Source organism: Salmo salar, chromosome ssa26, assembly GCF_905237065.1.
Source record: "Salmo salar chromosome ssa26, Ssal_v3.1, whole genome shotgun sequence".
Taxonomy (NCBI): domain Eukaryota; kingdom Metazoa; phylum Chordata; class Actinopteri; order Salmoniformes; family Salmonidae; genus Salmo; species Salmo salar.
In genome coordinates this window covers 34020001-34045833 of record NC_059467.1, presented here as the reverse complement: position 1 = coordinate 34045833, position 25833 = coordinate 34020001, and the positions used below count along the sequence as shown (strand labels likewise).

At 43.6% G+C, this 25833-nt stretch overlaps 2 protein-coding genes across 3 annotated transcripts in view; one reads left to right on the top strand and one right to left on the bottom strand.

The window, feature by feature from the left end:
* LOC106587815 (lysM and putative peptidoglycan-binding domain-containing protein 2) lies at positions 1–23939 on the top strand. Its single transcript, XM_045709021.1, has 3 exons — positions 1–516; positions 1849–2204; positions 22924–23939. Exons 1-3 carry the CDS (start codon positions 265–267, stop codon positions 22973–22975), a joined length of 660 nt encoding a protein of 219 aa, XP_045564977.1. The 5' UTR covers positions 1–264; the 3' UTR covers positions 22976–23939.
* A 1157-nt stretch (positions 23940–25096) lies between these two features.
* Positions 25097–25833, bottom strand: part of LOC106587169 (secretogranin-3) — a 55316-nt gene continuing 54579 nt past the window's right edge. For both annotated transcript variants that reach the window (XM_045709010.1, XM_045709009.1), the window contains one exon: positions 25097–25833. This exon is cut by the window's right edge and continues 750 nt beyond it. The gene's annotated coding sequence lies outside the window, so the exon portion shown is untranslated.

Genomic DNA, 25833 nt, shown 5'->3' with positions numbered 1-25833 from the left:
GTTTTTTTTTTTTACGTCTGCGACGTAAGTAAGTAACGACTCTCTGTGAGTGTCTGTCTGTGGCACCAAACAGCGAACGGCTCGGTTTTGCCTGACCTGAAATATGCCACATTCACACAGGATCGACATGTATCACCAAACTAGAAATGGCAATCTTCCCGCAGCCTGACTGAGTAAGATAGCCAGCCACTTGGCTACCTCCTAGCCCAGGTTAGCTGAGTGCAGTCGGCGCATCACGAACCAACAAGCAGCTACCGAGAGAAGATGGCGGAGTACTCGCCTGTCCTGCCGATGAGGGATGGTGGAGCAAGGTTTGGTATCGGACAGCCCATCTTTCCCCGGTCCCGGTCCGGTTCAGAATCCGATAGTGAACTGTCTCAGAGTCTGGCCCGAACCAAGATCCGGTCTTACGGGAGTACGGCTAGCGTCGCGGCTTCTCTCGGCGAGAAATACATAGAGCATCGGGTCACAGACAGCGACACTTTGCAGGGCATAGCCCTCAAATACGAAGTAACGGTAAGGTTATTACCGGCACACACACACACGTCTTGTGTGAATGTCTTGTGTGTTATGGTTGTGGATATTAAAATGTGAAATCTCATTCACGGCGCATTTGTTTTGATTAACTGTCATGCATGCGAGCATTTTATGGGACCACCTATTTGCTACGCTGTCGTATCATGGTCGCGAGTATAATAACATCAGGGATTGCAAGATGAACCTAGCATAGACCTACTACACGATTCAATTATTCTTAGATCCAAACATGTATGACTTACTCTCATGATACCTGAATGCAACGGACGGACTGGGCAGGCTTCGAACCAGAAACTTCAGTATCAGATGTCATCCCATTCAAGGCCTGAGCGTCCCTACTCCACATTAGCTACATTGTTACTGTTACGTTGTTGCATTAACAACATGGTCATCATGACTCATAACAGAATGTGCTACAGTGTAGCAATGTTGGCTACTGTCTCCATACCTGTAGGACACCAGTGCAATAGAATACTGGAACAAACAGGCTACACAAAGGTTCATGTGATCTTGTGTGAGCAACTTCAGCCACATGCAGTGTTTGGTAGTCATCATTCCCATCTCTGTAGCTCACTGTCACCGATTGGTAGTCATCATTCCCATCTCTGTAGCTCACTGTCACCGATTGGTAGTCATCATTCCCATCTCTGTAGCTCACTGTCACCGATTGGTAGTCATCATTCCCATCTCTGTAGCTCACTGTCACTGATTGGTAGTCATCATTCCCATCTCTGTAGCTCACTGTCACCGATTGGTAGTCATCATTCCCATCTCTGTAGCTCACTGTTACCGATTGGTAGTCATCATTCCCATCTCTGTAGCTCACTGTCACCGATTGGTAGTCATCATTCCCATCTCTGTAGCTCACTGTCACCGATGACCATTGTGGACTACTCCAGTCCTGAAGGAGCACAGTGTGCTGGTTTTCCTTTAATCTGGTGTGTTAGTGTTGTGGTGAAACAAACGCTTGCACACTGTGTCCCTCCAGGACTGGAGTAGCCCATCCCTGCCCTAGGGGCTTCTAGGAATGTCTGTCTTCCTGACAGACAATGTACTTCCTGACAGAGTACATTGCTCATCTCTCACCCAATAACAACATGTGTTACTACCTACATTTCAGTATTGATACTGTTGTTACTGCCTTGTGTTATTTAATCTTGTTAGTATTGCTATTTATGTTATGACTGCTTTGTGACTGCAGTTATTGATACTGATGTTATTGCTTCGTTAACCTGTTATTAATACTGTTATTGTTTTGTTATACCAGGTTATTAATGTGTTATTACCGTTATGCCACATATATGATTCCAGATGGAGCAGATCAAGAGGACTAACAAGCTGTTCAGTAACGACTGTATCTTCCTGCGTAACACCCTCAACATCCCTGTGGTCTCAGAGAAGACCTCTCCCTTCAACGGCCTGTCTCTAGAGTCCCCCGACGGAGATCCCCAGGACCAGGACTTCAAGCCCCTGTGTGTGGGGCAGGACAGGGACACTGAGGAGGACCCCTCGCCGCCTCCGGCCCCTGGCCCTGGGGATAAGGACAGTAGTAGTTATAAACGGCCCCAGACAGAGGAGCTGTCGGCTCAAGACTTCCTGCACAGACTGGACTTGCAGATTAAACAGTCAAAGCAGGCAGCACGCAGGCTCAAAGAAGAGGAAGTGAGGTAAGAGTTGGAATACACCAATGTGGTGATAGCCAGTCACATGGGTTTCGTCCAAAATGGCACCTTAGTCCATATTTAGTACATAACTTTTTGAGCAGGGCCTATTTATTCATTTTTATTTAAGTTTTATTTAACTAGGCAAGTCAGTTAAGAACAGATTCTTATTTACAATGACAGCCTACCCCGGCCAAACCCTAACACGGACGACGCTGGGCCAATTGTCTGCCGCCCTATGGGACTCCCAATCACGGCCGGTTGTGATACAGCCTAGAATCGAACCAGGGTCTGTAGTGACGCCTCCAGCACTTAGACCGCTGTGCCACTTGGGAGCCTATAGTGCTCTACTTTTGACCATAGCCCTATGTTCGGAATAGGGTGCCATTTGAAATAGTGCACTATATAGGTAATAGTGTGCAATATCAGATTTGCCCCTGGCACACTCAGTGAACCACATTGAACTGAACAACTGAGTTAACAACCATTCACCGTATCCCTTCTGCATACCACAAGACATGTTCGCCCGCTAAGATAAAACCAATGAATCAGCTTGGGGTAGGTAACACAAATCCTCAAGTTTCACAAAGTGGTAGGAGCTAGCAGTGGTTTTCAGACTAGAAATTCAGACTAGTTGTTGTCCTTTAGCCAAGTCTTGTCTTAGTTAAAAGTTGCTTCGTCCAGGCGCATCACTCAAACCAGCAGTCAAATCAGCAGACTGCCTGTGAGCGAGACGTCGAATCAGAAAGCTGCCTGTGGAAGTGTGACGTCCTGCTTACGCAGATGCAGGTGACGGATGCCTGTCGGATTCTGAGTTCCCACTGGCCAGTGCCCCTCTCTCCTGGCCTGCGATTGGCTGCTAGTCATAAATGTTGAGTCATGCAGACTTCCTGCCAAACTGTGGGTGGTGAGGGGCTGAGATCAGGTGCGTGTGCGTGTGTGTGTGCGTGCGTGTGTGTGTGTGTGTGTGTGTGTGTGTGCGTGCGTGCGTGCGTGCGTGCGTGCGTAGGAGGCAGAGACCAGAAGATGTTGTCTCTGCAGATTCCTTCACCCTGTGTGTGTGTGTGTGTGCGAGCGCACGCGTAGGAGGCAGAGACCAGAAGATGTTGTCTCTGCAGATTCCTTCACCCTGTGTGTGTGTACTGATGCGTCAGGAGAGAGAGATGTCCATCAACACTGTCTGGGTCTGATCCCAGCCCACCTGACTCTCAGTACAGCCTATCGGTTAAACCTCTCTTACTGCTCAGATTACATTCCAAACGGATGACCTTACACGACTGAGAGACAAGCAAACAACAAGCAATGACATGTTTTGTTTTTGCAGAGTAGTTTGTAGATCCCAGACTGAGAAAGAGAGGAAGAGTGAGATTGAAAGGGAAGACTGAAAGAGGGAGGGAGAGAGAGAAGTCCTCCGCCTATTCAACCATTTCAGATTTCAGGAGTGGCAAGGGGAGTAGGGGCATTTCAAGGGGAGTAGGGGTTCGAGGGGAGTAGGGGCCTTTCGAGGGGAGTAGGGGCCGTCTAGGGGAGTAGGGGCCCTTTGAGGGGAGTAGGGGCCGTCTAGGGGAGTAGGGTCTCTCTAGGGGAGTAGGGTCCCTCTAGGGGAGTAGGGTCTCTCTAGGGGGGGTAGGGTCTCTCTAGGAGGGTAGGGTCTCTGTAGTGGAGTACGGTCTCTCTAGTGGAGTAGGGTCTCTCTAGTGGAGTAGGGTCTCTCTAGGAGGGTAGGGTCTCTCTAGTGGAGTAGGGTCTCTCTAGTGGAGTAGGGTCTCTCTAGGGGAGTAGGGTCTCTCTAGTGGAGTAGGGTCTCTCTAGGGGAGTAGGGTCTCTCTAGGGGAGTAGGGTCTCTCTAGTGGAGTAGGGTCTCTCTAGGGGAGTAGGGTCTCTCTAGGAGGGTAGGGTCTCTCTAGTGGAGTAGGGTCTCTCTAGGGGGGTAGGGTCTCTCTAGGGGGGTAGGGTCTCTAGGGGGGTAGGGTCTCTCTAGGGGGGTAGGGTCTCTCTAGGGGAGTAGGGTCTCTCTAGGAGGGTAGGGTCTCTCTAGGGGAGTAGGGTCTCTCTAGTGGAGTAGGGTCTCTCTAGGGGGTAGGGTCTCTCTAGGGGAGTAGGGTCTCTCTAGTGGAGTAGGGTCTCTCTAGTGGAGTAGGGTCTCTCTAGGGGGGTAGGGTCTCTCTAGGGGGGTAGGGTGTCTCTAGTGGAGTAGGGTCTCTCTAGTGGAGTAGGGTCTCTCTAGTGGAGTAGGGTCTCTCTAGTGGAGTAGGGTCTCTCTAGGAGGGTAGGGTCTCTCTAGGGGGGTAGGTTCTCTCTAGTGGAGTAGGGTCTCTCTAGGAGGGTAGGGTCTCTCTAGGAGGGTAGGGTCTCTCTAGGGGAGTAGGGTCTCTCTAGGAGGGTAGGGTCTCTCTAGGGGGGTAGGTTCTCTCTAGTGGAGTAGGGTCTCTCTAGGGGAATAGGGTCTCTCTAGGAGGGTATGGTCTCTCTAGGGGAGTAGGGTCTCTCTAGGGGAGTAGGGTCTCTCTAGTGGAGTAGGGTCTCTCTAGGGGAGTAGGGTCTCTCTAGGAGGGTAGGGTCTCTCTAGGGGGGTAGGGTCTCTCTAGGGGGGGTAGGGTCTCTCTAGGGGGTGTAGGGTCTCTCTAGGAGGGTAGGGTCTCTCTAGGGAGGTAGGGTCTCTCTAGAAGGGTAGGGTCTCTCTAGTGGTGTAGGGTCTCTCTAGGGGGGGTAGGGTCTCTCTAGGGGGGGTAGGGTCTATTTGGAATTCAGCATAAGTCAGGCCTGAGCTTGTCTCGCTGACTATGCGTGCTGAGACAGTCACGTCTGTGAAGATCGGCAAGTTGGCTGGCATGTGCACACTAATGCACGCACTCTCTCCACACCACACACACACACACACACACACACACACACACACACACACACACACACACACACACACACACACACACACACTATTTAAGTTAGAGGAACTGCCAAGTCAGTCCTGAGTCACGCTGGCAGCAGCTGCGGTCTCTCCCTGGCTAGGCCTGGGGCTGTATCCACAAAGTGTCTCAGAGTAGGAGTGCTGATCTAGGATCAGTTTAGCCTTTTAGATCACAGTGAATAAGGCTGACCATATGCTTCCCAGTTGAAACCGTTCCTGCATATATTGTGACTACATTTTGGTTCATTTTGGTTCGTTTTGTTGTTATGCAGGTTATTTTTCGTCTGTTTGAGCACACAACGTTTTTTCTTCGGTAGCTGAAGTCTACGATCCTTCGTTGGTGATTGGTCAACAGTGCGGATTCTTCAATTAAGTGTTTGTTGTCATTCGACGACAGGCAACTAGTTTTCATGCACATTTTGTTCACATGAGAAATACTGTACCAGATAATACTGTATCTTAGTTAGTTAAAATTGCGCCACTGAGACCTCAGCAAAAACGTCAACTAAGAAATCTGTAATTCATTTTATCTAAGATTAATTCAGACTATTTTGAGGACGTGTACTTGCTGCTACAGTGTATCAAGAGGGACAAACAGTAATATAGATGCTTTTCTTGTTTTTAAGGCGAAGGTATTTTAAGGGAGTATGCAAGAACAGACGTTCACTTCACCTAGCTGAGTTCTGCTAGGAGCAAACTCAACCTATGTATGTGGACGCCTGTAGAGGGGGAACTAACCCTATAGCACCACGCCTACTCTGAGAACGTTGGTGCCTACGGCCCCAGAGGGTTGATGCCTACTCTGAGAACGTTGGTGCCTACTCTGAGAACGTTGGTGCCTACGGCCCCAGAGGGTTGATGCCTACGGCCCCAGAGGGTTGATGCCTACGGCCCCAGAGAGGGTTGGCGCCTACGGCCCCAGAGAGGGTTGGCGCCTACGGCCCCAGAGAGGGTTGGCGCCTACGGCCCCAGAGAGGGTTGGCGCCTACGGCCCCAGAGAGGGTTGGCGCCTACGGCCCCAGAGAGGGTTGGCGCCTACGGCCCCAGAGAGGGCTGGCGCCTACGGCCCCAGGTCTCTAAGGAGACCATAACCTGATCAACCTACAGCTGGGCAGCGTTAAGGTTCAGTGCTCTGTGGTTTAACAGCTATGTTTGATACAGAGCTATGGATGAAAGAGATATACAGTTTGAAATATACACTGCTCAAAAAATAAAGGGAACACTAAAATAACACATCCTAGATCTGAATGAATGAAATAATCTTATTAAATACTTTTTTCTTTACATAGTTGAATGTGCTGACAACAAAATCACACAAAAATAATCAATGGAAATCCAATTTATCAACCCATGGAGGTCTGGATTTGGAGTCACGCTCAAAATTAAAGTGGAAAACCACACTACAGGCTGATCCAACTTTGATGTAATGTCCTTAAAACAAGTCAAAATGAGGCTCAGTAGTGTGTGTGGCCTCCACGTGCCTGTATGACCTCCCTACAACGCCTGGGCATGCTCCTGATGAGGTGGCGGATGGTCTCCTGAGGGATCTCCTCCCAGACCTGGACTAAAGCATCCGCCAACTCCTGGACAGTTTGTGGTGCAACGTGGCGTTGGTGGATGGAGCGAGACATGATGTCCCAGATGTGCTCAATTGGATTCAGGTCTGGGGAACGGGCGGGCCAGTCCATAGCATCAATGCCTTCCTCTTGCAGGAACTGCTGACACACTCCAGCCACATGAGGTCTAGCATTGTCTTGAATTAGGAGGAACCCAGGGCCAACCGCACCAGCATATGGTCTCACAAGGGGTCTGAGGATCTCATCTCGGTACCTAATGGCAGTCAGGCTACCTCTGGCGAGCACATGGAGGGCTGTGCGGCCCCCCAAAGAAATGCCACCCCACTCCATGACTGACCCACTGCCAGACCGGTCATGCTGGAGGATGTTGCAGGCAGCAGAACGTTCTCCACGGCGTCTCCAGACTCTGTCACGTCTGTCACATGTGCTCAATGTGAACCTGCTTTCATCTGTGAAGAGCACAGGGCGCCAGTGGCAAATTTGCCAATCTTGGTGTTCTCTGGTAAATGCCAAACGTCCTGCACGGTGTTGGGCTGTAAGCACAACCCCCACCTGTGGGCGTCGGGCCCTCATACCACCCTCATGGAGTCTGTTTCTGACCGTTTGAGCAGACACATGCACATTTGTGGCCTGCTGGAGGTCATTTTGCAAGGCTCTGGCAGTGCTCCTCCTGCTCCTCCTTGCACAAAGGCGGAGGTAGCGGTCCTGCTCCTGGGTTGTTGCCCTCCTACGGCCTCCTCCACGTCTCCTGATGTACTGGCCTGTCTCCTGGTAGCGCCTCCATGCTCTGGACACTACGCTGACAGACACAGCAAACCTTCTTGCCACAGCTCGCATTGATGTGCCATCCTGGATGAGCTGCACTACCTGAGCCACTTGTGTGGGTTGTAGACTCCGTCTCATGCTACCACTAGAGTGAAAGCACCGCCAGCATTCAAAAGTGACCAAAACATCAGCCAGGAAGCATAGGAACTGAGAAGTGGTCTGTGGTCCCCACCTGCAGAACCACTCCTTTATTGTTGTCTATTCCATTTGCACAACAGCATGTGAAATTTATTGTCAATCAGTGTTGCTTCCTAAGTGGACAGTTTGATTTCACAGAAGTGTGATTGACTTGGAGTTACATTGTGTTGTTTAAGTGTTCCCTTTATTTTTTTGAGCAGTATAGTTTTAATATAGTTTTGAAGCTATGGAGTAAAGCAAGCTTTACATGATCTGAGACTTGGTAGTGGAAACTGGGTTAGATATTCTGCAGCTGAGTACAGTTATAGTTGGTAACAGGCAGTCTGTGCTGTCACTCTGAGACACACACACCTGCTGGTCTAATTGGAATGTGGGTTGCCGTGGTGCCTGAATTAGTGTGAATAATTGATGAACAATGCTCTGGGAGCAGTATGGTGCTCAGGACACACGGTGCTCAGGTCACAGCAGCAGACTGACCTACTCACTAATATCTAATGGTTAAGGTGCTTCCTCTCCTTGTCACCTCCACCTCTCCTTCCTTTCCACCTCTCCTTCCTTTCCACCTCTCCTTCCTGTCCACCTCTCCTTCCTGTCCACCTCTCCTTCCTGTCCACCTCTCCTTCCTGTCCATCTCTCCTTCATCTCCACCTCTCCTTCATCTCCACCTCTCCTTCATCTCCACCTCTCCTTTCTGTCCACCTCTCCTTTCTGTCCACCTCTCCTTTCTGTCCACCTCTCCTTTCTGTCCACCTCTCCTTCATCTCCACCTCTCCTTCCTGTCCACCTCTCCTTCATCTCCATCTCTCCTTTCTGTCCATCTCTCCTTTCTGTCCATCTCTCCTTTCTGTCCATCTCTCCTTTCTGTCCATCTCTCCTTTCTGTCCATCTCTCCTTTCTGTCCATCTCTCCTTTCTGTCCATCTCTCCTTTCTGTCCATCTCTCCTTTCTGTCCATCTCTCCTTTCTGTCCATCTCTCCTTTCTGTCCATCTCTCCTTTCTGTCCATCTCTCCTTTCTGTCCATCTCTCCTTTCTGTCCATCTCTCCTTCATCTCCACCTCTCCTTCATCTCCACCTCTCCTTCATCTCCACCTCTCTTTCATCTCCACCTCTTTCATCTCCACCTCTCCTTCCTGTCCACCTCTCCTTCCTGTCCACCTCTCTCATCTCCACCTCTCCTTCCTGTCCACCTCTCTCATCTCCACCTCTCCTTCCTGTCCACCTCTCTCATCTCCACCTCTCCTTCCTGTCCACCTCTCTCATCTCCACCACTCCTTCCTGTCTACCTCTCTGTCCTCTCCACCTCTCCACCTAAGGGAGAGAGGGAGTGATGATGATAAGGGAGAGAGGGAGTGATGATAATAAGGGAGAGAGGGAGTGTGGCAGTGATCAGTCTAACCCTTATTCATCCCAGCCCTCACACCTCTAATAGGAATGGATCATCTCCATGGGAGGGTTGACACACTGAGGCCGGCGCACCATGTGGCTTCTCATTCTCTGTCTACCTCGTTACATTTCGTTACATCAGTCTGGTTCTGTATGGTACTGTGTGGTTAGTAACAGTATAGTTATCAGTCTGGTTCTGTATGGTACTGTGTGGTTAGTAACAGTTTAGTTATCAGTCTGGTTCTGTATGGTACTGTGTGGTTAGTAACAGTGTAGTTATCAGTATGGTTCTGTATGGTACTGTGTGGTTAGTAACAGTATAGTTATCAGTCTGGTTCTGTATGGTTCTGTGTGGTTAGTAGCAGTATAGTTATCAGTCTGGTTCTGTGTGGTTAGTAACAGCATAGTTATCAGTCTGGTTCTGTATGGTACTGTGTGGTTAGTAGCAGTATAGTTATCAGTCTGGTTCTGTATGGTACTGTGTGGTTAGTAACAGTATAAATATCAGTCTGGTTCTGTATGGTACTGGGTGGTTAGTAACAGTATAGTTATCAGTCTGGTTCTGTATGGTACTGTGTGGTTAGTAACAGTATAGTTATCAGTCTGGTTCTGTATGGTACTGTGTGGTTAGTAGTAGCAGTATACATATCAGTCTTGTTCTGTATGGTACTGTGTGGTTAGTAACAGTATAGTTATCAGTGTGGTTCTGTATGGTACTGTGTGGTTAGTAGTAGCAGTATAAATATCAGTCTGGTTCTGTATGGTACTGTGTGGTTAGTAACAGTATAGTTATCAGTCTGGTTCTGGATGGTACTGTGTGGTTACTAACAGTATAGTTATCAGTCTGGTTCTGTATGGTACTGTGTGGTTAGTAACAGTGTAGTTATCAGTCTGGTTCTGTATGGTACTGTGTGGTTAGTAACAGTATAGTTATCAGTCTGGTTCTGTATGGTACTGTCTGGTTAGTAACAGTATAGTTATCAGTCTGGTTCTGTATGGTACTGTGTGGTTAGTAACAGTATAGTTATCAGTCTGGTTCTGGATGGTACTGTGTGGTTAGTAACAGTATAGTTATCAGTCTGGTTCTGTATGGTACTGTGTGGTTAGTAACAGTGTAGTTATCAGTCTGGTTCTGTATGGTTCTGTGTGGTTAGTAACAGTATAGTTATCAGTCTGGTTCTGTATGGTACTGTGTGGTTAGTAACAGTATAGTTATCAGTCTGGTTCTGGATGGTACTGTGTGGTTAGTAACAGTATAGTTATCAGTCTGGTTCTGTATGGTACTGTGTGGTTAGTAACAGTATAGTTATTAGTCTGGTTCTTTATGGTACTGTGTGGTTAGTAGTAGCAGTATAAATATCAGTCTGGTTCTGTATGGTATTGGGTGGTTAGTAACAGTATAGTTATCAGTCTGGTTCTGTATGGTACTGTGTGGTTAGTAACAGTATAGTTATCAGTCTGGTTCTGTATGGTACTGTGTGGTTAGTAACAGTATAGTTATCAGTCTGGTTCTGTATGGTACTGTGTGGTTAGTAACAGTATAGTTATCAGTCTGGTTCTGTATGGTACTGTGTGGTTAGTAACAGTATAGTTATCAGTCTGGTTCTGTATGGTACTGTGTGGTTAGTAACAGTATAGTTATCAGTCTGGTTCTCTATGGTACTGTGTGGTTAGTAACAGTATAGTTATCAGTCTGGTTCTGTATGGTACTGTGTGGTTAGTAGTAGCAGTATAAATATCAGTCTGGTTCTGTATGGTACTGTGTGGTTAGTAGTAGCAGTATAGTTATCAGTCTGGTTCTGTATGGTACTGTGTGGTTAGTAACAGTATAGTTATCAGTCTGGTTCTGTATGGTACTGTGTGGTTAGTAGCAGTATAGTTATCAGTCTGGTTCTGTATGGTACTGTGTGGTTAGTAGCAGTATAGTTATCAGTCTGGTTCTGTATGGTACTGTGTGGTTAGTAACAGTATAGTTATCAGTCTCGTTCTGTATGGTACTGTGTGGTTAGTAGCAGTATAGTTATCAGTCTGGTTCTGTATGGTACTGTGTGGTTAGTAGCAGTATAGTTATCAGTCTGGTTATGTATGGTACTGTGTGGTTAGTAGTAGCAGTATAAACATCAGTCTGGTTCTGTATGGTACTGGGTGGTTAGTAACAGTATAGTTATCAGTCTGGTTCTGTATGGTACTGTGTGGTTAGTAGCAGTATAGTTATCAGTCTGGTTCTGTATGGTACTGTGTGGTTAGTAGTAGCAGTTTAAATATCAGTCTGGTTCGGTATGGTACTGTGTGGTTAGTAGTAGCAGTATAAATATCAGTCTGGTTCTATATGGTACTGTGTGGTTAGTAGTAGCAGTATAAATATCAGTCTGGTTCTGTATGGTACTGTGTGGTTAGTAGTAGCAGTATAAATATCAGTCTGGTTCTGTATGGTACTGTGTGGTTAGTAGTAGCAGTATAAATATCAGTCTGGTTCTGTATGGTACTGTGTGGTTAGTAGCAGTATAGTTATCAGTCTGGTTCTGTATGGTACTGTGTGGTTAGTAACAGTATAGTTATCAGTCTGGTTCTGTATAGTACTGTGTGGTTAGTAACAGTATAGTTATCAGTCTGGTTCTGGATGGTACTGTGTGGTTAGTAACAGTATAGTTATCAGTCTGGTTCTGTATGGTACTGTGTGGTTAGTAACAGTATAGTTATCAGTCTCGTTCTGTATGGTACTGTGTGGTTAGTAACAGTATAGTTATCAGTCTGGTTCTGTATGGTACTGTGTGGTTAGTAACAGTATAGTTATCAGTCTCGTTCTGTATGGTACTGTGTGGTTAGTAGACAGTATAGATATCAGTCTGATTCTGTATGGTACTGTGTGGTTAGTAGCAGTATAGTTATCAGTCTGGTTCTGTATGGTACTGTGTGGTTAGTAACAGTATAGTTATCAGTCTGGTTCTGTATGGTACTGTGTGGTTAGTAGCAGTATAGTTATCAGTCTGGTTCTGTATGGTACTGTGTGGTTAGTAGCAGTATAGTTATCAGTCTGGTTATGTATGGTACTGTGTGGTTAGTAGTAGCAGTGTAAATATCAGTCTGGTTCTGTATGGTACTGGGTGGTTAGTAACAGTATAGTTATCAGTCTGGTTCTGTATGGTACTGTGTGGTTAGTAACAGTATAGTTATCAGTCTGGTTCTGTATGGTACTGTGTGGTTAGTAACAGTATAGTTATCAGTCTGGTTCTGTATGGTACTGTGTGGTTAGTAACAGTATAGTTATCAGTCTGGTTCGGTATGGGACTGTGTGGTTAGTAATAACAGTTTAGTAATCAGTCTGGTTCTGTATGGTACTGTGTGGTTCGTAACAGTATAGTTATCAGTCTGGTTCTGTATGGTACTGTGTGGTTAGTAACAGTATAGTTATCAGTCTGGTTCTGTATGGTACTGTGTGGTTAGTAACAGTATAGTTATCAGTCTGGTTCTGTATGGTACTGTGTGGTTAGTAACAGTATAGTTATCAGTCTGGTTCTGTATGGTACTGTGTGGTTAGTAACAGTATAGTTATCAGTCTGGTTCTGTATGGTACTGTGTGGTTAGTAACGGTATAGTTATCAGTCTGGTTCTGTATGGTACTGTGTGGTTAGTAACAGTATAGTTATCAGTCTGGTTCTGTATGGTACTGTGTGGTTAGTAACAGTATTGTTATCAGTCTGGTTCTGTATGGTACTGTGTGGTTAGTAACAGTATAGTTATCAGTCTGGTTCTGTATGGTACTGTGTGGTTAGTAACAGTATAGTTATCAGTCTGGTTCTGTATGGTACTGTGTGGTTAGTAGTAGCAGTATAAATATCAGTCTGGTTCTGTATGGTACTGTGTGGTTAGTAGTAGCAGTATAAATATCAGTCTGGTTCTGTATGGTACTGTGTGGTTAGTAGTAGCAGTATAAATATCAGTCTTGTTCTGTATGGTACTGTGTGGTTAGTAACAGTATAGGTATCAGTCTGGTTCTGTATGGTACTCTGTGGTTAGTAGCAGTATAGTTATCAGTCTGGTTCTGTATGGTACTGTGTGGTTAGTAGTAGCAGTATAAATATCAGTCTGGTTCTGTATGGTACTGTGTGGTTAGTAGTAGCAGTATAAATATCAGTCTTGTTCTGTATGGTACTGTGTGGTTAGTAGTAGCAGTATAAATATCAGTCTTGTTCTGTATGGTACTGTGTGGTTAGTAACAGTATAGGTATCAGTCTGTTTCTGTATGGTACTGTGTGGTTAGTAGTAGCAGTATACATATCAGTCTGGTTCTGTATGGTACTGTGTGGTTAGTAACAGTATAGTTATCAGTCTGGTTCTGTATGGTACTGTGTGGTTAGTAGTAGCAGTATAAATATCAGTCTTGTTCTGTATGGTACTGTGTGGTTAGTAACAGTATAGGTATCAGTCTGGTTCTGTATGGTACTGTGTGGTTAGTAGTAGCAGTATAAATATCAGTCTTGTTCTGTATGGTACTGTGTGGTTAGTAGTAGCAGTATAAATATCAGTCTGGTTCTGTATGGTACTGTGTGGTTAGTAACAGTATAGTTATCAGTCTGGTTCTGTATGGTACTGTGTGGTTAGTAGCAGTATAGTTATCAGTCTGGTTCTGTATGGTACTGTGTGGTTAGTAACAGTATAGGTATCAGTATGGTTCTGTATGGTACTGTGTGGTTAGTAGCAGTATAGTTATCAGTCTGGTTCTGTATGGTACTGTGTGGTTAGTAACAGTATAGGTATCAGTCTGGTTCTGTATGGTACTGTGTGGTTAGTAGCAGTATAGGTATCAGTCTGGTTCTGTATGGTACTGTGTGGTTAGTAACAGTATAGTTATCAGTCTTGTTCTGTATGGTACTGTGTGGTTAGTAACAGTATAGTTATCAGTCTGGTTCTGTATGGTACTGTGTGGTTAGTAGCAGTATAGTTATCAGTCTGGTTCTTTATGGTACTGTGTGGTTAGTAACAGTATAGTTATCAGTCTTGTTCTGTATGGTTCTGTGTGGTTAGTAACAGTATAGTTATCAGTCTGGTTCTGTATGGTACTGTGTGGTTAGTAACAGTATAGTTATCATTCTGGTTCTGTATGGTACTGTGTGGTTAGTAGTAGCAGTATAGTTATCAGTCTGGTTCTGGATGGTACTGTGTGGTTAGTAGCAGTATAGTTATCAGTCTGGTTCTGTATGGTACTGTGTGGTTAGTAGTAGCAGTATAAATATCAGTCTTGTTCTGTATTGTACTGTGTGGTTAGTAACAGTATAGGTATCAGTCTGGTTCTGTATGGTACTGTGTGGTTAGTAGTAGCAGTATAAATATCAGTCTTGTTCTGTATGGTACTGTGTGGTTAGTAGTAGCAGTATAAATATCAGTCTGGTTCTGTATGGTACTGTGTGGTTAGTAACAGTATAGTTATCAGTCTGGTTCTGTATGGTACTGTGTGGTTAGTAGCAGTATAGTTATCAGTCTGGTTCTGTATGGTACTGTGTGGTTAGTAACAGTATAGGTATCAGTATGGTTCTGTATGGTACTGTGTGGTTAGTAGCAGTATAGTTATCAGTCTGGTTCTGTATGGTACTGTGTGGTTAGTAACAGTATAGGTATCAGTATGGTTCTGTATGGTACTGTGTGGTTAGTAGCAGTATAGTTATCAGTCTGGTTCTGTATGGTACTGTGTGGTTAGTAACAGTATAGTTATCAGTCTTGTTCTGTATGGTACTGTGTGGTTAGTAACAGTATAGTTATCAGTCTGGTTCTGTATGGTACTGTGTGGTTAGTAGCAGTATAGTTATCAGTCTGGTTCTGTATGGTACTGTGTGGTTAGTAACAGTATAGTTATCAGTCTTGTTCTGTATGGTTCTGTGTGGTTAGTAACAGTATAGTTATCAGTCTGGTTCTGTATGGTACTGTGTGGTTAGTAACAGTATAGTTATCATTCTGGTTCTGTATGGTACTGTGTGGTTAGTAGTAGCAGTATAAATATCAGTCTTGTTCTGTATGGTACTGTGTGGTTAGTAGCAGTATAAATATCAGTCTTGTTCTGTATGGTACTGTGTGGTTAGTAGCAGTATAGTTATCAGTCTGGTTCTGTATGGTACTGTGTGGTTAGTAACAGTATAGGTATCAGTATGGTTCTGTATGGTACTGTGTGGTTAGTAGCAGTATAGTTATCAGTCTGGTTCTGTATGGTACTGTGTGGTTAGTAACAGTATAGTTATCAGTCTTGTTCTGTATGGTACTGTGTGGTTAGTAACAGTATAGTTATCAGTCTGGTTCTGTATGGTACTGTGTGGTAGTAGTAGCAGTATAGTTATCAGTCTGGTTCTGTATGGTACTGTGTGGTTAGTAACAGTATAGTTATCAGTCTTGTTCTGTATGGTTCTGTGTGGTTAGTAACAGTATAGTTATCAGTCTGGTTCTGTATGGTACTGTGTGGTTAGTAACAGTATAGTTATCATTCTGGTTCTGTATGGTACTGTGTGGTTAGTAGTAGCAGTATAAATATCAGTCTTGTTCTGTATGGTACTGTGTGGTTAGTAGCAGTATAGTTATCAGTCTGGTTCTGGATGGTACTGTGTGGTTAGTAGCAGTATAGTTATCAGTCTGGTTCTGTATGGTACTGTGTGGTTAGTAGTAGCAGTATAAATATCAGTCTTGTTCTGTATGGTACTGTGTGGTTAGTAACAGTATAGGTATCAGTCTGGTTCTGTATGGTACTGTGTGGTTAGTAGTAGCAGTATACATATCAGTCTGGTTCTGTATGGTACTGTGTGGTTAGTAACAGTATAGTTATCAGTCTGGTTCTGTGTGGTTAGTAACAGTATAGTTATCAGTCTGGTTCTGTATGGTACTGTGTGGTTAGTAACAGTATAGTTATCAGTCTGGTTCTGGATGGTCCTGTGTGGTTAGTAACAGTATAGTTATCAGTCTGGTTCTGTATGGTACTGTGTGGTTAGTAACAGTATAGTTATCAGTCTTGTTCTGTATGGTACTGTGTGGTTAGTAGCAGTATAGTTATCAGTCTGGTTCTTTATGGTACTGTGTGGTTAGTAGTAACAGTATAGTTATCAGTCTGGTTCTGTATGGTACTGTGTGGTTAGTAGCAGTATAGTTATCAGTCTGGTTCTGTATGGTACTGTGTGGTTAGTAACAGTATAGTTATCAGTCTGGTTCTGTGTGGTTAGAAACAGTATAGTTATCAGTCTGGTTCTGTATGGTACTGTGTGGTTAGTAACAGTATAGTTATCAGTCTGGTTCTGTATGGTACTGTGTGGTTAGTAACAGTATAGTTATCAGTCTTGTTCTGTATGGTTCTGTGTGGTTAGTAACAGTATAGTTATCAGTCTGGTTCTGTATGGTACTGTGTGGTTAGTAACAGTATAGTTATCATTCTGGTTCTGTATGGTACTGTGTGGTTAGTAGTAGCAGTATAAATATCGGTCTTGTTCTGTATGGTACTGTGTGGTTAGTAGCAGTATAGTTATCAGTCTGGTTCTGGATGGTACTGTGTGGTTAGTAGCAGTATAGTTATCAGTCTGGTTCTGTATGGTACTGTGTGGTTAGTAGTAGCAGTATAAATATCAGTCTGGTTCTGTATGGTACTGTGTGGTTAGTAACAGTATAGTTATCAGTCTTGTTCTGTATGGGTCTGTGTGGTTAGTAACAGTATAGTTATCAGTCTGGTTCTGTATGGTACTGTGTGGTTAGTAACAGTATAGTTATCATTCTGGTTCTGTATGGTACTGTGTGGTTAGTAGTAGCAGTATAAATATCGGTCTTGTTCTGTATGGTACTGTGTGGTTAGTAGCAGTATAGTTATCAGTCTGGTTCTGGATGGTACTGTGTGGTTAGTAGCAGTATAGTTATCAGTCTGGTTCTGTATGGTACTGTGTGGTTAGTAGTAGCAGTATAAATATCAGTCTTGTTCTGTATGGTACTGTGTGGTTAGTAACAGTATAGGTATCAGTCTGGTTCTGTATGGTACTGTGTGGTTAGTAGTAGCAGTATAAATATCAGTCTTGTTCTGTATGGTACTGTGTGGTTAGTAGTAGCAGTATAAATATCAGTCTGGTTCTGTATGGTACTGTGTGGTTAGTAACAGTATAGTTATCAGTCTGGTTCTGTATGGTACTGTGTGGTTAGTAGCAGTATAGTTATCAGTCTGGTTCTGTATGGTACTGTGTGGTTAGTAACAGTATAGGTATCAATATGGTTCTGTATGGTACTGTGTGGTTAGTAGCAGTATAGTTATCAGTCTGGTTCTGTATGGTACTGTGTGGTTAGTAACAGTATAGGTATCAGTATGGTTCTGTATGGTACTGTGTGGTTAGTAGCAGTATAGTTATCAGTCTGGTTCTGTATGGTACTGTGTGGTTAGTAACAGTATAGTTATCAGTCTTGTTCTGTATGGTACTGTGTGGTTAGTAACAGTATAGTTATCAGTCTGGTTCTGTATGGTACTGTGTGGTTAGTAGCAGTATAGTTATCAGTCTGGTTCTGTATGGTACTGTGTGGTTAGTAACAGTATAGTTATCAGTCTTGTTCTGTATGGTTCTGTGTGGTTAGTAACAGTATAGTTATCAGTCTGGTTCTGTATGGTACTGTGTGGTTAGTAACAGTATAGTTATCATTCTGGTTCTGTATGGTACTGTGTGGTTAGTAGTAGCAGTATAAATATCAGTCTTGTTCTGTATGGTACTGTGTGGTTAGTAGCAGTATAGTTATCAGTATGGTTCTGTATGGTACTGTGTGGTTAGTAGCAGTATAGTTATCAGTCTGGTTCTGTATGGTACTGTGTGGTTAGTAACAGTATAGGTATCAGTATGGTTCTGTATGGTACTGTGTGGTTAGTAGCAGTATAGTTATCAGTCTGGTTCTGTATGGTACTGTGTGGTTAGTAACAGTATAGTTATCAGTCTTGTTCTGTATGGTACTGTGTGGTTAGTAACAGTATAGTTATCAGTCTGGTTCTGTATGGTACTGTGTGGTTAGTAGCAGTATAGTTATCAGTCTGGTTCTGTATGGTACTGTGTGGTTAGTAACAGTATAGTTATCAGTCTGGTTCTGTATGGTACTGTGTGGTTAGTAACAGTATAGTTATCAGTCTGGTTCTGTATGGTACTGTGTGGTTAGTAGTAACAGTATAGTTATCAGTCTTGTTCTGTATGGTACTGTGTGGTTAGTAACAGTATAGTTATCAGTCTGGTTCTGGATGGTACTGTGTGGTTAGTAGCAGTATAGTTATCAGTCTGGTTCTGTATGGTACTGTGTGGTTAGTAGTAGCAGTATAAATATCAGTCTTGTTCTGTATGGTACTGTGTGGTTAGTAACAGTATAGGTATCAGTCTGGTTCTGTATGGTACTGTGTGGTTAGTAGTAGCAGTATACATATCAGTCTGGTTCTGTATGGTACTGTGTGGTTAGTAACAGTATAGTTATCAGTCTGGTTCTGTGTGGTTAGTAACAGTATAGTTATCAGTCTGGTTCTGTATGGTACTGTGTGGTTAGTAACAGTATAGTTATCAGTCTGGTTCTGGATGGTCCTGTGTGGTTAGTAACAGTATAGTTATCAGTCTGGTTCTGTATGGTACTGTGTGGTTAGTAACAGTATAGTTATCAGTCTTGTTCTGTATGGTTCTGTGTGGTTAGTAACAGTATAGTTATCAGTCTGGTTCTGTATGGTACTGTGTGGTTAGTAACAGTATAGTTATCATTCTGGTTCTGTATGGTACTGTGTGGTTAGTAGTAGCAGTATAAATATCAGTCTTGTTCTGTATGGTACTGTGTGGTTAGTAGCAGTATAGTTATCAGTCTGGTTCTGGATGGTACTGTGTGGTTAGTAGCAGTATAGTTATCAGTCTGGTTCTGTATGGTACTGTGTGGTTAGTAGTAGCAGTATAAATATCAGTCTTGTTCTGTATGGTACTGTGTGGTTAGTAACAGTATAGGTATCAGTCTTGTTCTGTATGGTACTGTGTGGTTAGTAACAGTATAGTTATCAGTCTTGTTCTGTATGGTACTGTGTGGTTAGTAACAGTATAGTTATCAGTCTGGTTCTGTATGGTACTGTGTGGTTAGTAGCAGTATAGTTATCAGTCTGGTTCTGTATGGTACTGTGTGGTTAGTAACAGTATAGTTATCAGTCTTGTTCTGTATGGTTCTGTGTGGTTAGTAACAGTATAGTTATCAGTCTGGTTCTGTATGGTACTGTGTGGTTAGTAACAGTATAGTTATCATTCTGGTTCTGTATGGTACTGTGTGGTTAGTAGTAGCAGTATAAATATCAGTCTTGTTCTGTATGGTACTGTGTGGTTAGTAGCAGTATAGTTATCAGTCTGGTTCTGGATGGTACTGTGTGGTTAGTAGCAGTATAGTTATCAGTCTGGTTCTGTATGGTACTGTGTGGTTAGTATACAGTATAGGTATCAGTATGGTTCTGTATGGTACTGTGTGGTTAGTAACAGTATAGTTATCAGTCTGGTTCTGTATGGTACTGTGTGGTTAGTAACAGTATAGTTATCAGTCTGGTTCTGTATGGTACTGTGTGGTGTAGTAGCAGTATAGTTATCAGTCTGGTTCTGTATGGTACTGTGTGGTTAGTAACAGTATAGTTATCAGTCTGGTTCTGTATGGTACTGTGTGGTTAGTAACAGTATAGTTATCAGTCTGGTTCTGTATGGTACTGTGTGGTTAGTAGTAACAGTATAGTTATCAGTCTTGTTCTGTATGGTACTGTGTGGTTAGTAACAGTATAGTTATCAGTCTGGTTCTGTATGGTACTGTGTGGTTAGTAACAGTATAGTTATCATTCTGGTTCTGTATGGTACTGTGTGGTTAGTAGTAGCAGTATAAATATCAGTCTTGTTCTGTATGGTACTGTGTGGTTAGTAGCAGTATAGTTATCAGTCTGGTTCTGGATGGTACTGTGTGGTTAGTAGCAGTATAGTTATCAGTCTGGTTCTGTATGGTACTGTGTGGTTAGTAGTAGCAGTATAAATATCAGTCTTGTTCTGTATGGTACTGTGTGGTTAGTAACAGTATAGTTATCAGTCTGGTTCTGTATGGTACTGTGTGGTTAGTAGTAGCAGTATACATATCAGTCTGGTTCTGTATGGTACTGTGTGGTTAGTAACAGTATAGTTATCAGTCTGGTTCTGTGCTGTGTGGTTAGTAACAGTATAGTTATCAGTCTGGTTCTGTATGGTACTGTGTGGTTAGTAGCAGTATAGTTATCAGTCTGGTTCTGTATGGTACTGTGTGGTTAGTAACAGTATAGTTATCAGTCTTGTTCTGTATGGTTCTGTGTGGTTAGTAACAGTATAGTTATCAGTCTGGTTCTGTATGGTACTGTGTGGTTAGTAACAGTATAGTTATCAGTCTGGTTCTGTATGGTACTGTGTGGTTAGTAGTAGCAGTATAAATATCAGTCTTGTTCTGTATGGTACTGTGTGGTTAGTAGCAGTATAGTTATCAGTCTGGTTCTGGATGGTACTGTGTGGTTAGTAGCAGTATAGTTATCAGTCTGGTTCTGTATGGTACTGTGTGGTTAGTAGTAGCAGTATAAATATCAGTCTTGTTCTGTATGGTACTGTGTGGTTAGTAACAGTATAGGTATCAGTCTGGTTCTGTATGGTACTGTGTGGTTAGTAGTAGCAGTATACATATCAGTCTGGTTCTGTATGGTACTGTGTGGTTAGTAACAGTATAGTTATCAGTCTGGTTCTGTGTGGTTAGTAACAGTATAGTTATCAGTCTGGTTCTGTATGGTACTGTGTGGTTAGTAACAGTATAGTTATCAGTCTGGTTCTGTATGGTACTGTGTGGTTAGTAACAGTATAGTTATCAGTCTGGTTCTGTATGGTACTGTGTGGTTAGTAGCAGTATAGTTATCAGTCTGGTTCTGTATGGTACTGTGTGGTTAGTAACAGTATAGTTATCAGTCTGGTTCTGTATGGTACTGTGTGGTTAGTAACAGTATAGTTATCAGTCTGGTTCTGTATGGTACTGTGTGGTTAGTAACAGTATAGTTATCAGTCTGGTTCTGGATGGTACTGTGTGGTTAGTAACAGTATAGTTATCAGTCTGGTTCTGTATGGTACTGTGTGGTTAGTAACAGTATAAATATCAGTCTGGTTCTGTATGGTACTGTGTGGTTAGTAGTAGCAGTATAAATATCAGTCTGGTTCTGTATGGTACTGTGTGGTTAGTAGTAGCAGTATAAATATCAGTCTGGTTCTGTATGGTACTGTGTGGTTAGTAACAGTATAGTTATCAGTCTGGTTCTGTATGGTACTGTGTGGTTAGTAACAGTATAGTTATCAGTCTGGTTCTGTATGGTACTGTGTGGTTAGTAACAGTATAGTTATCAGTCTGGTTCTGTATGGTACTGTGTGGTTAGTAACAGTATAAATATCAGTCTGGTTCTGTATGGTACTGTGTGGTTAGTAGTAGCAGTATAAATATCAGTCTGGTTCTGTATGGTACTGTGTGGTTAGTAGTAGCAGTATAAATATCAGTCTGGTTCTGTATGGTACTGTGTGGTTAGTAGTAGCAGTATAAATATCAGTCTGGTTCTGTATGGTACTGTGTGGTTAGTACTAGCAGTATAAATATCAGTCTGGTTCTGTATGGTACTGTGTGGTTAGTAGTAGCAGTATAAATATCAGTCTGGTTCTGTATGGTACTGTGTGGTTAGTAGTAGCAGTATAAATATCAGTCTGGTTCTGTATGGTACTGTGTGGTTAGTAGTAGCAGTATAAATATCAGTCTGGTTCTGTATGGTACTGTGTGGTTAGTAGTAGCAGTATAAATATCAGTCTGGTTCTGTATGGTACTGTGTGGTTAGTAGTAGCAGTATAAATATCAGTCTGGTTCTGTATGGTACTGTGTGGTTAGTAGTAGCAGTATAAATATCAGTCTGGTTCTGTATGGTACTGTGTGGTTAGTATTAGCAGTATAAATATCAGTCTGGTTCTGGCACCAGGTCTATCTTTACTCTGGAGTCTGTGAGGAAACAGAGGAGCGTGCCTCTTGTTGGAGCAAACACACTCTATGACTAGGGTTTGAGTCTGACACACACACACACACACACACACACACACACACACACACACACACACACACACACACACATTTGTGGTCTGAGATGGCTTTAGTTAGCAAACACCCAGCTTATATGGTCTGTATGCAAATAGAGGGAATTCACTGGATGTTATGTTTGTGTGTGTTAATGACTTGTGTGTTTTATTTCGTTTTATTAGTCACATGTACAGAATACACATGGTATACACCGTCCAATTAAATGCTTACCAGCAGGTTCCTTCTGGACAATGCAACAACAATAAGAAATGAGAAAATATGAGAATAGGAACATAAAGTAAATGTGTCAGTAGAATAAACATGTAAACATCAGTATAATATAGGAAGGGATCAATAGTCTAATATTACATGTGTTTTGGGGAAGGGGGGATTGGGGGGGCAAGTGTTTAAATGATGCAGTATTTAGCAATAATAACAGTCTGGTAGCAGCAGGTGTGATGTGTGTGTGTGTGTGTGTATCTGTGTGTGGATGAGTGTATATCTGTGTGAGTGTGGATGAGTGTATATCTGTATGGGTATGAGTGTATATCTGTGTGGGTGTGAGTGTGGGTATGAGTGTATATCTGTGTGGGTGTGAGTGTGGATGAGTGTATATCTGTGTGGGTGGGTGAGTGTGGATGAGTGTATATCTGTGTGGGATGAGTGTATGTCTGTTTGGGTATGAGTGTATATCTGTGGGTATGAGTGTGGATGAGGTGCGGAAAGTCTGCATGTGGTCAGTCCAGTTTAAGTGTGTGTTGATATGTGTGTGCGTGCTAACATGTGTGTTCTTTTTGTTCACAGGGACAGTGAAGAGGAATACACACTTCCTGTTTCATCATACCAGGAGATCTAAAGGACACACTCGTTTACCTGAAGCCCTGATTAACACCCATCCATCCACCCACCCACAAATCCACCCATCACTGCTTCCTGCCTTTCCCTTCCTGTATCTCTCTTTTACCAAACCATGACACGGGATGTCATGTCTAAGTGTTTGAACTGAGGATTCATCCTTTGCCTTTTTAATATTAGTATCATACATTGTATAATTGGTATTCTTCTGGTTTTGTACTGTTCAACTGCTGTCAATCATCTGAACACTCATCTACTCACTACAAGTCTACATGCTGCTGCTGTACAGAATAACCCTCTGGTCTGTGTATACCACACACACACATACATACACAGGAAACACACAGGTGTGTTTGGGGGATTAGTTCGATACTGGCTTTTACCCTAACTCTGATGATCCAATCCCTCCTAGAATAGCATCAGTCCACTAGATGGATGGATAGATAGATGGAGAAGCCTCCAGTATTACCTCCTCTTCCTCTTCCTACTCCTCTCTTCTTCCTCCTCTCTTCTTCCTCCCCTCTTTTCCTCCTCCTCTCCTCCTCCTCTGCTCGTTCTCTCTTCCTCCTCCTCTTCCTCTCCTCCTCACCACCTCTCTTCTTCCTCCTCTCTTTCTCCTCCTCCTCAGTGTTTGAAACTAGGGTGCGTCCATAATGGCAGCCTATTTATACCCCACATTGTGTGCATCCCAAATGGCTCCCTATTCCCTATGTAGTGCACTACTTTTGACCAGGGCCCGTAGGGTTCTCTACTTTTGACCAGGGCCCGTAGGGTTCTCTACTTTTGACCAGGGCCCGTAGGGTTCTCTACTTTTGACCAGGGCCCGTAGGGTTCACTACTTTTGACCAGGGCCTGTAGGGTTTTGGTCAAGGGTAGTGTATAACATAGAGAATAGGGTGCCATTTTGGATGTATCCCTCAACTGAATTCTCACCAGAAGCTGTGGGTGGGAGGGGTGGTGAAGCTGTGGATGGGAGGGGTGGTGAAGCTGTGGGTGGGAGGGGTGGTGAAGCTGTGGGTGGGAGGGGTGGTGAAGCTGTGGGTGGGAGGGGGTGGTGAAGCTGTGGGTGGGAGGGGTGGTGAAGCTGTGGGTGGGAGGGGTGGTGAAGCTGTGGGTGGGAGGTGTGGTGAAGCTGTGGGTGGGAGGGGTGGTGAAGCTGTGGGTGGGAGGGGTGGTGAAGCTGTGGGTGGGAGGGTGGTGTGGGGGGGTGGTGAAGCTGTGGGTGGGAGGGGTGGTGAAGCTGTGGGTGGGAGGGGTGGTGAAGCTGTGGGTGGGTGGGGTGGTGAAGCTGTGGGTGGGTGGGGTGGTGAAGCTGTGGGTGGGAGGGGTGGTGAAGCTGTGGGTGGGAGGGGTGGTGAAGCTGTGGGTGGGTGGGGTGGTGAAGCCTTTTAAATGTTTTGTTTACCTGTTTAGAAGCATTCATTGGTGACATAAAGGGAAAGCTCTTTTTGAAGTGTGAATGTGCTGTTGTTTTTAAGTGTGTGAAATACTGTACAAATTAAACCATGGCTGAGTTTTAATGTGCTTTTTTTTCTTGATTTTTGAGGATGAATAAATACAACTTTAAAACAGACTTCTCTTGGTTGCCTAGTTGTTTTTGTTGATGATAAATGTCGTTGTACATTTTACTGAGTTCCGCTCCTCTAGTCTCGTGTGGCATCCTTCCAAATGTCATCTGGTTGACTGGACTGTGAGGTGAGAAGCCTGGGCCTCTGAGGCTACCCACACCCTCTGATAGTTGAATGTTTCAAGAAAGAACAATTGAACATGTTGAACAGCTTCATGTGTTTCCATTGGATCAGAGAGGATAGATGTAACTATACGGGGAATCATCTGGAATGTGACTCAATATTCATATTTATGCCTTTCTTCTTGATATCTTCTAGTAGCAACAGCTCTCTCTCTCTCGATCAATAACCATATTGACTGAAAATCCTGCCTCTTAATGTCAGGTAGCAACATGAGGAACTACATTGTCTCACACAAAGTTTACATCCCAAATAGCACCCTATTCCATATTAAGGCCCATAAGGCTGGTCAGAAGTAGTGCACATTATAGGGAATTTGGTGCCATTTGGGAAGAAGCTTTTGATATTCTCTTTACTGGAGTCAACTACACATATAAAGAATGGCAATGTTTTAATTGCTTTTACATTATAGGAAAAAACATCACAAATATTTACATTTAAAAATACTTCATTTTGTGTCTCTAGAGTGGTAGTATACATGTTGAATATACTGAGACATATAGAAGGTGGGGACAGATCTAGGATCAGCTTGTCCTCCCACAATCCTAACCTTTACCATTAGTGGGGAAAATGTACAACTGATCCACGATCAGCATCTAGAGGCAACTTCCCACTACTACCCATTTTGCAGAAATCAGATAGAGAGAAATGACACAAGCAGGGCCCCCTGGAGGGCCCCAAAGGAATTACCCCAGAACGAAGAGGAGAGGATGGACATACAGGGCTGAAATGATACTGGACAACACAGCTGTTTTTGGTTGAGTTAAAAGCCTTAATACAATAGATTTTACATTGATGCTGGATTGAAAAAACATTAATTAGAATATGATAAGACAGATTACATAGAATGAATACATTTAGATATATGTGTACTTGCTGCAAAAGTCTACTGCAAAGACATACATATTACCTGCAATCGATGAGAAAGCTACAGTTGGAACTCTACTATCAGACCCATCTCTGTGCCAAATGGCACCCTACTTCCTATATAGTGCACTATTTTTAACCAGAGCCCTATGGGGCCTAGTCAAAAATAATGCACTAAATAGGGAATAGTATGCCATTTGGGATACACCCATTGGGTCAACCAGTATGTGTCCATTGGGATGGT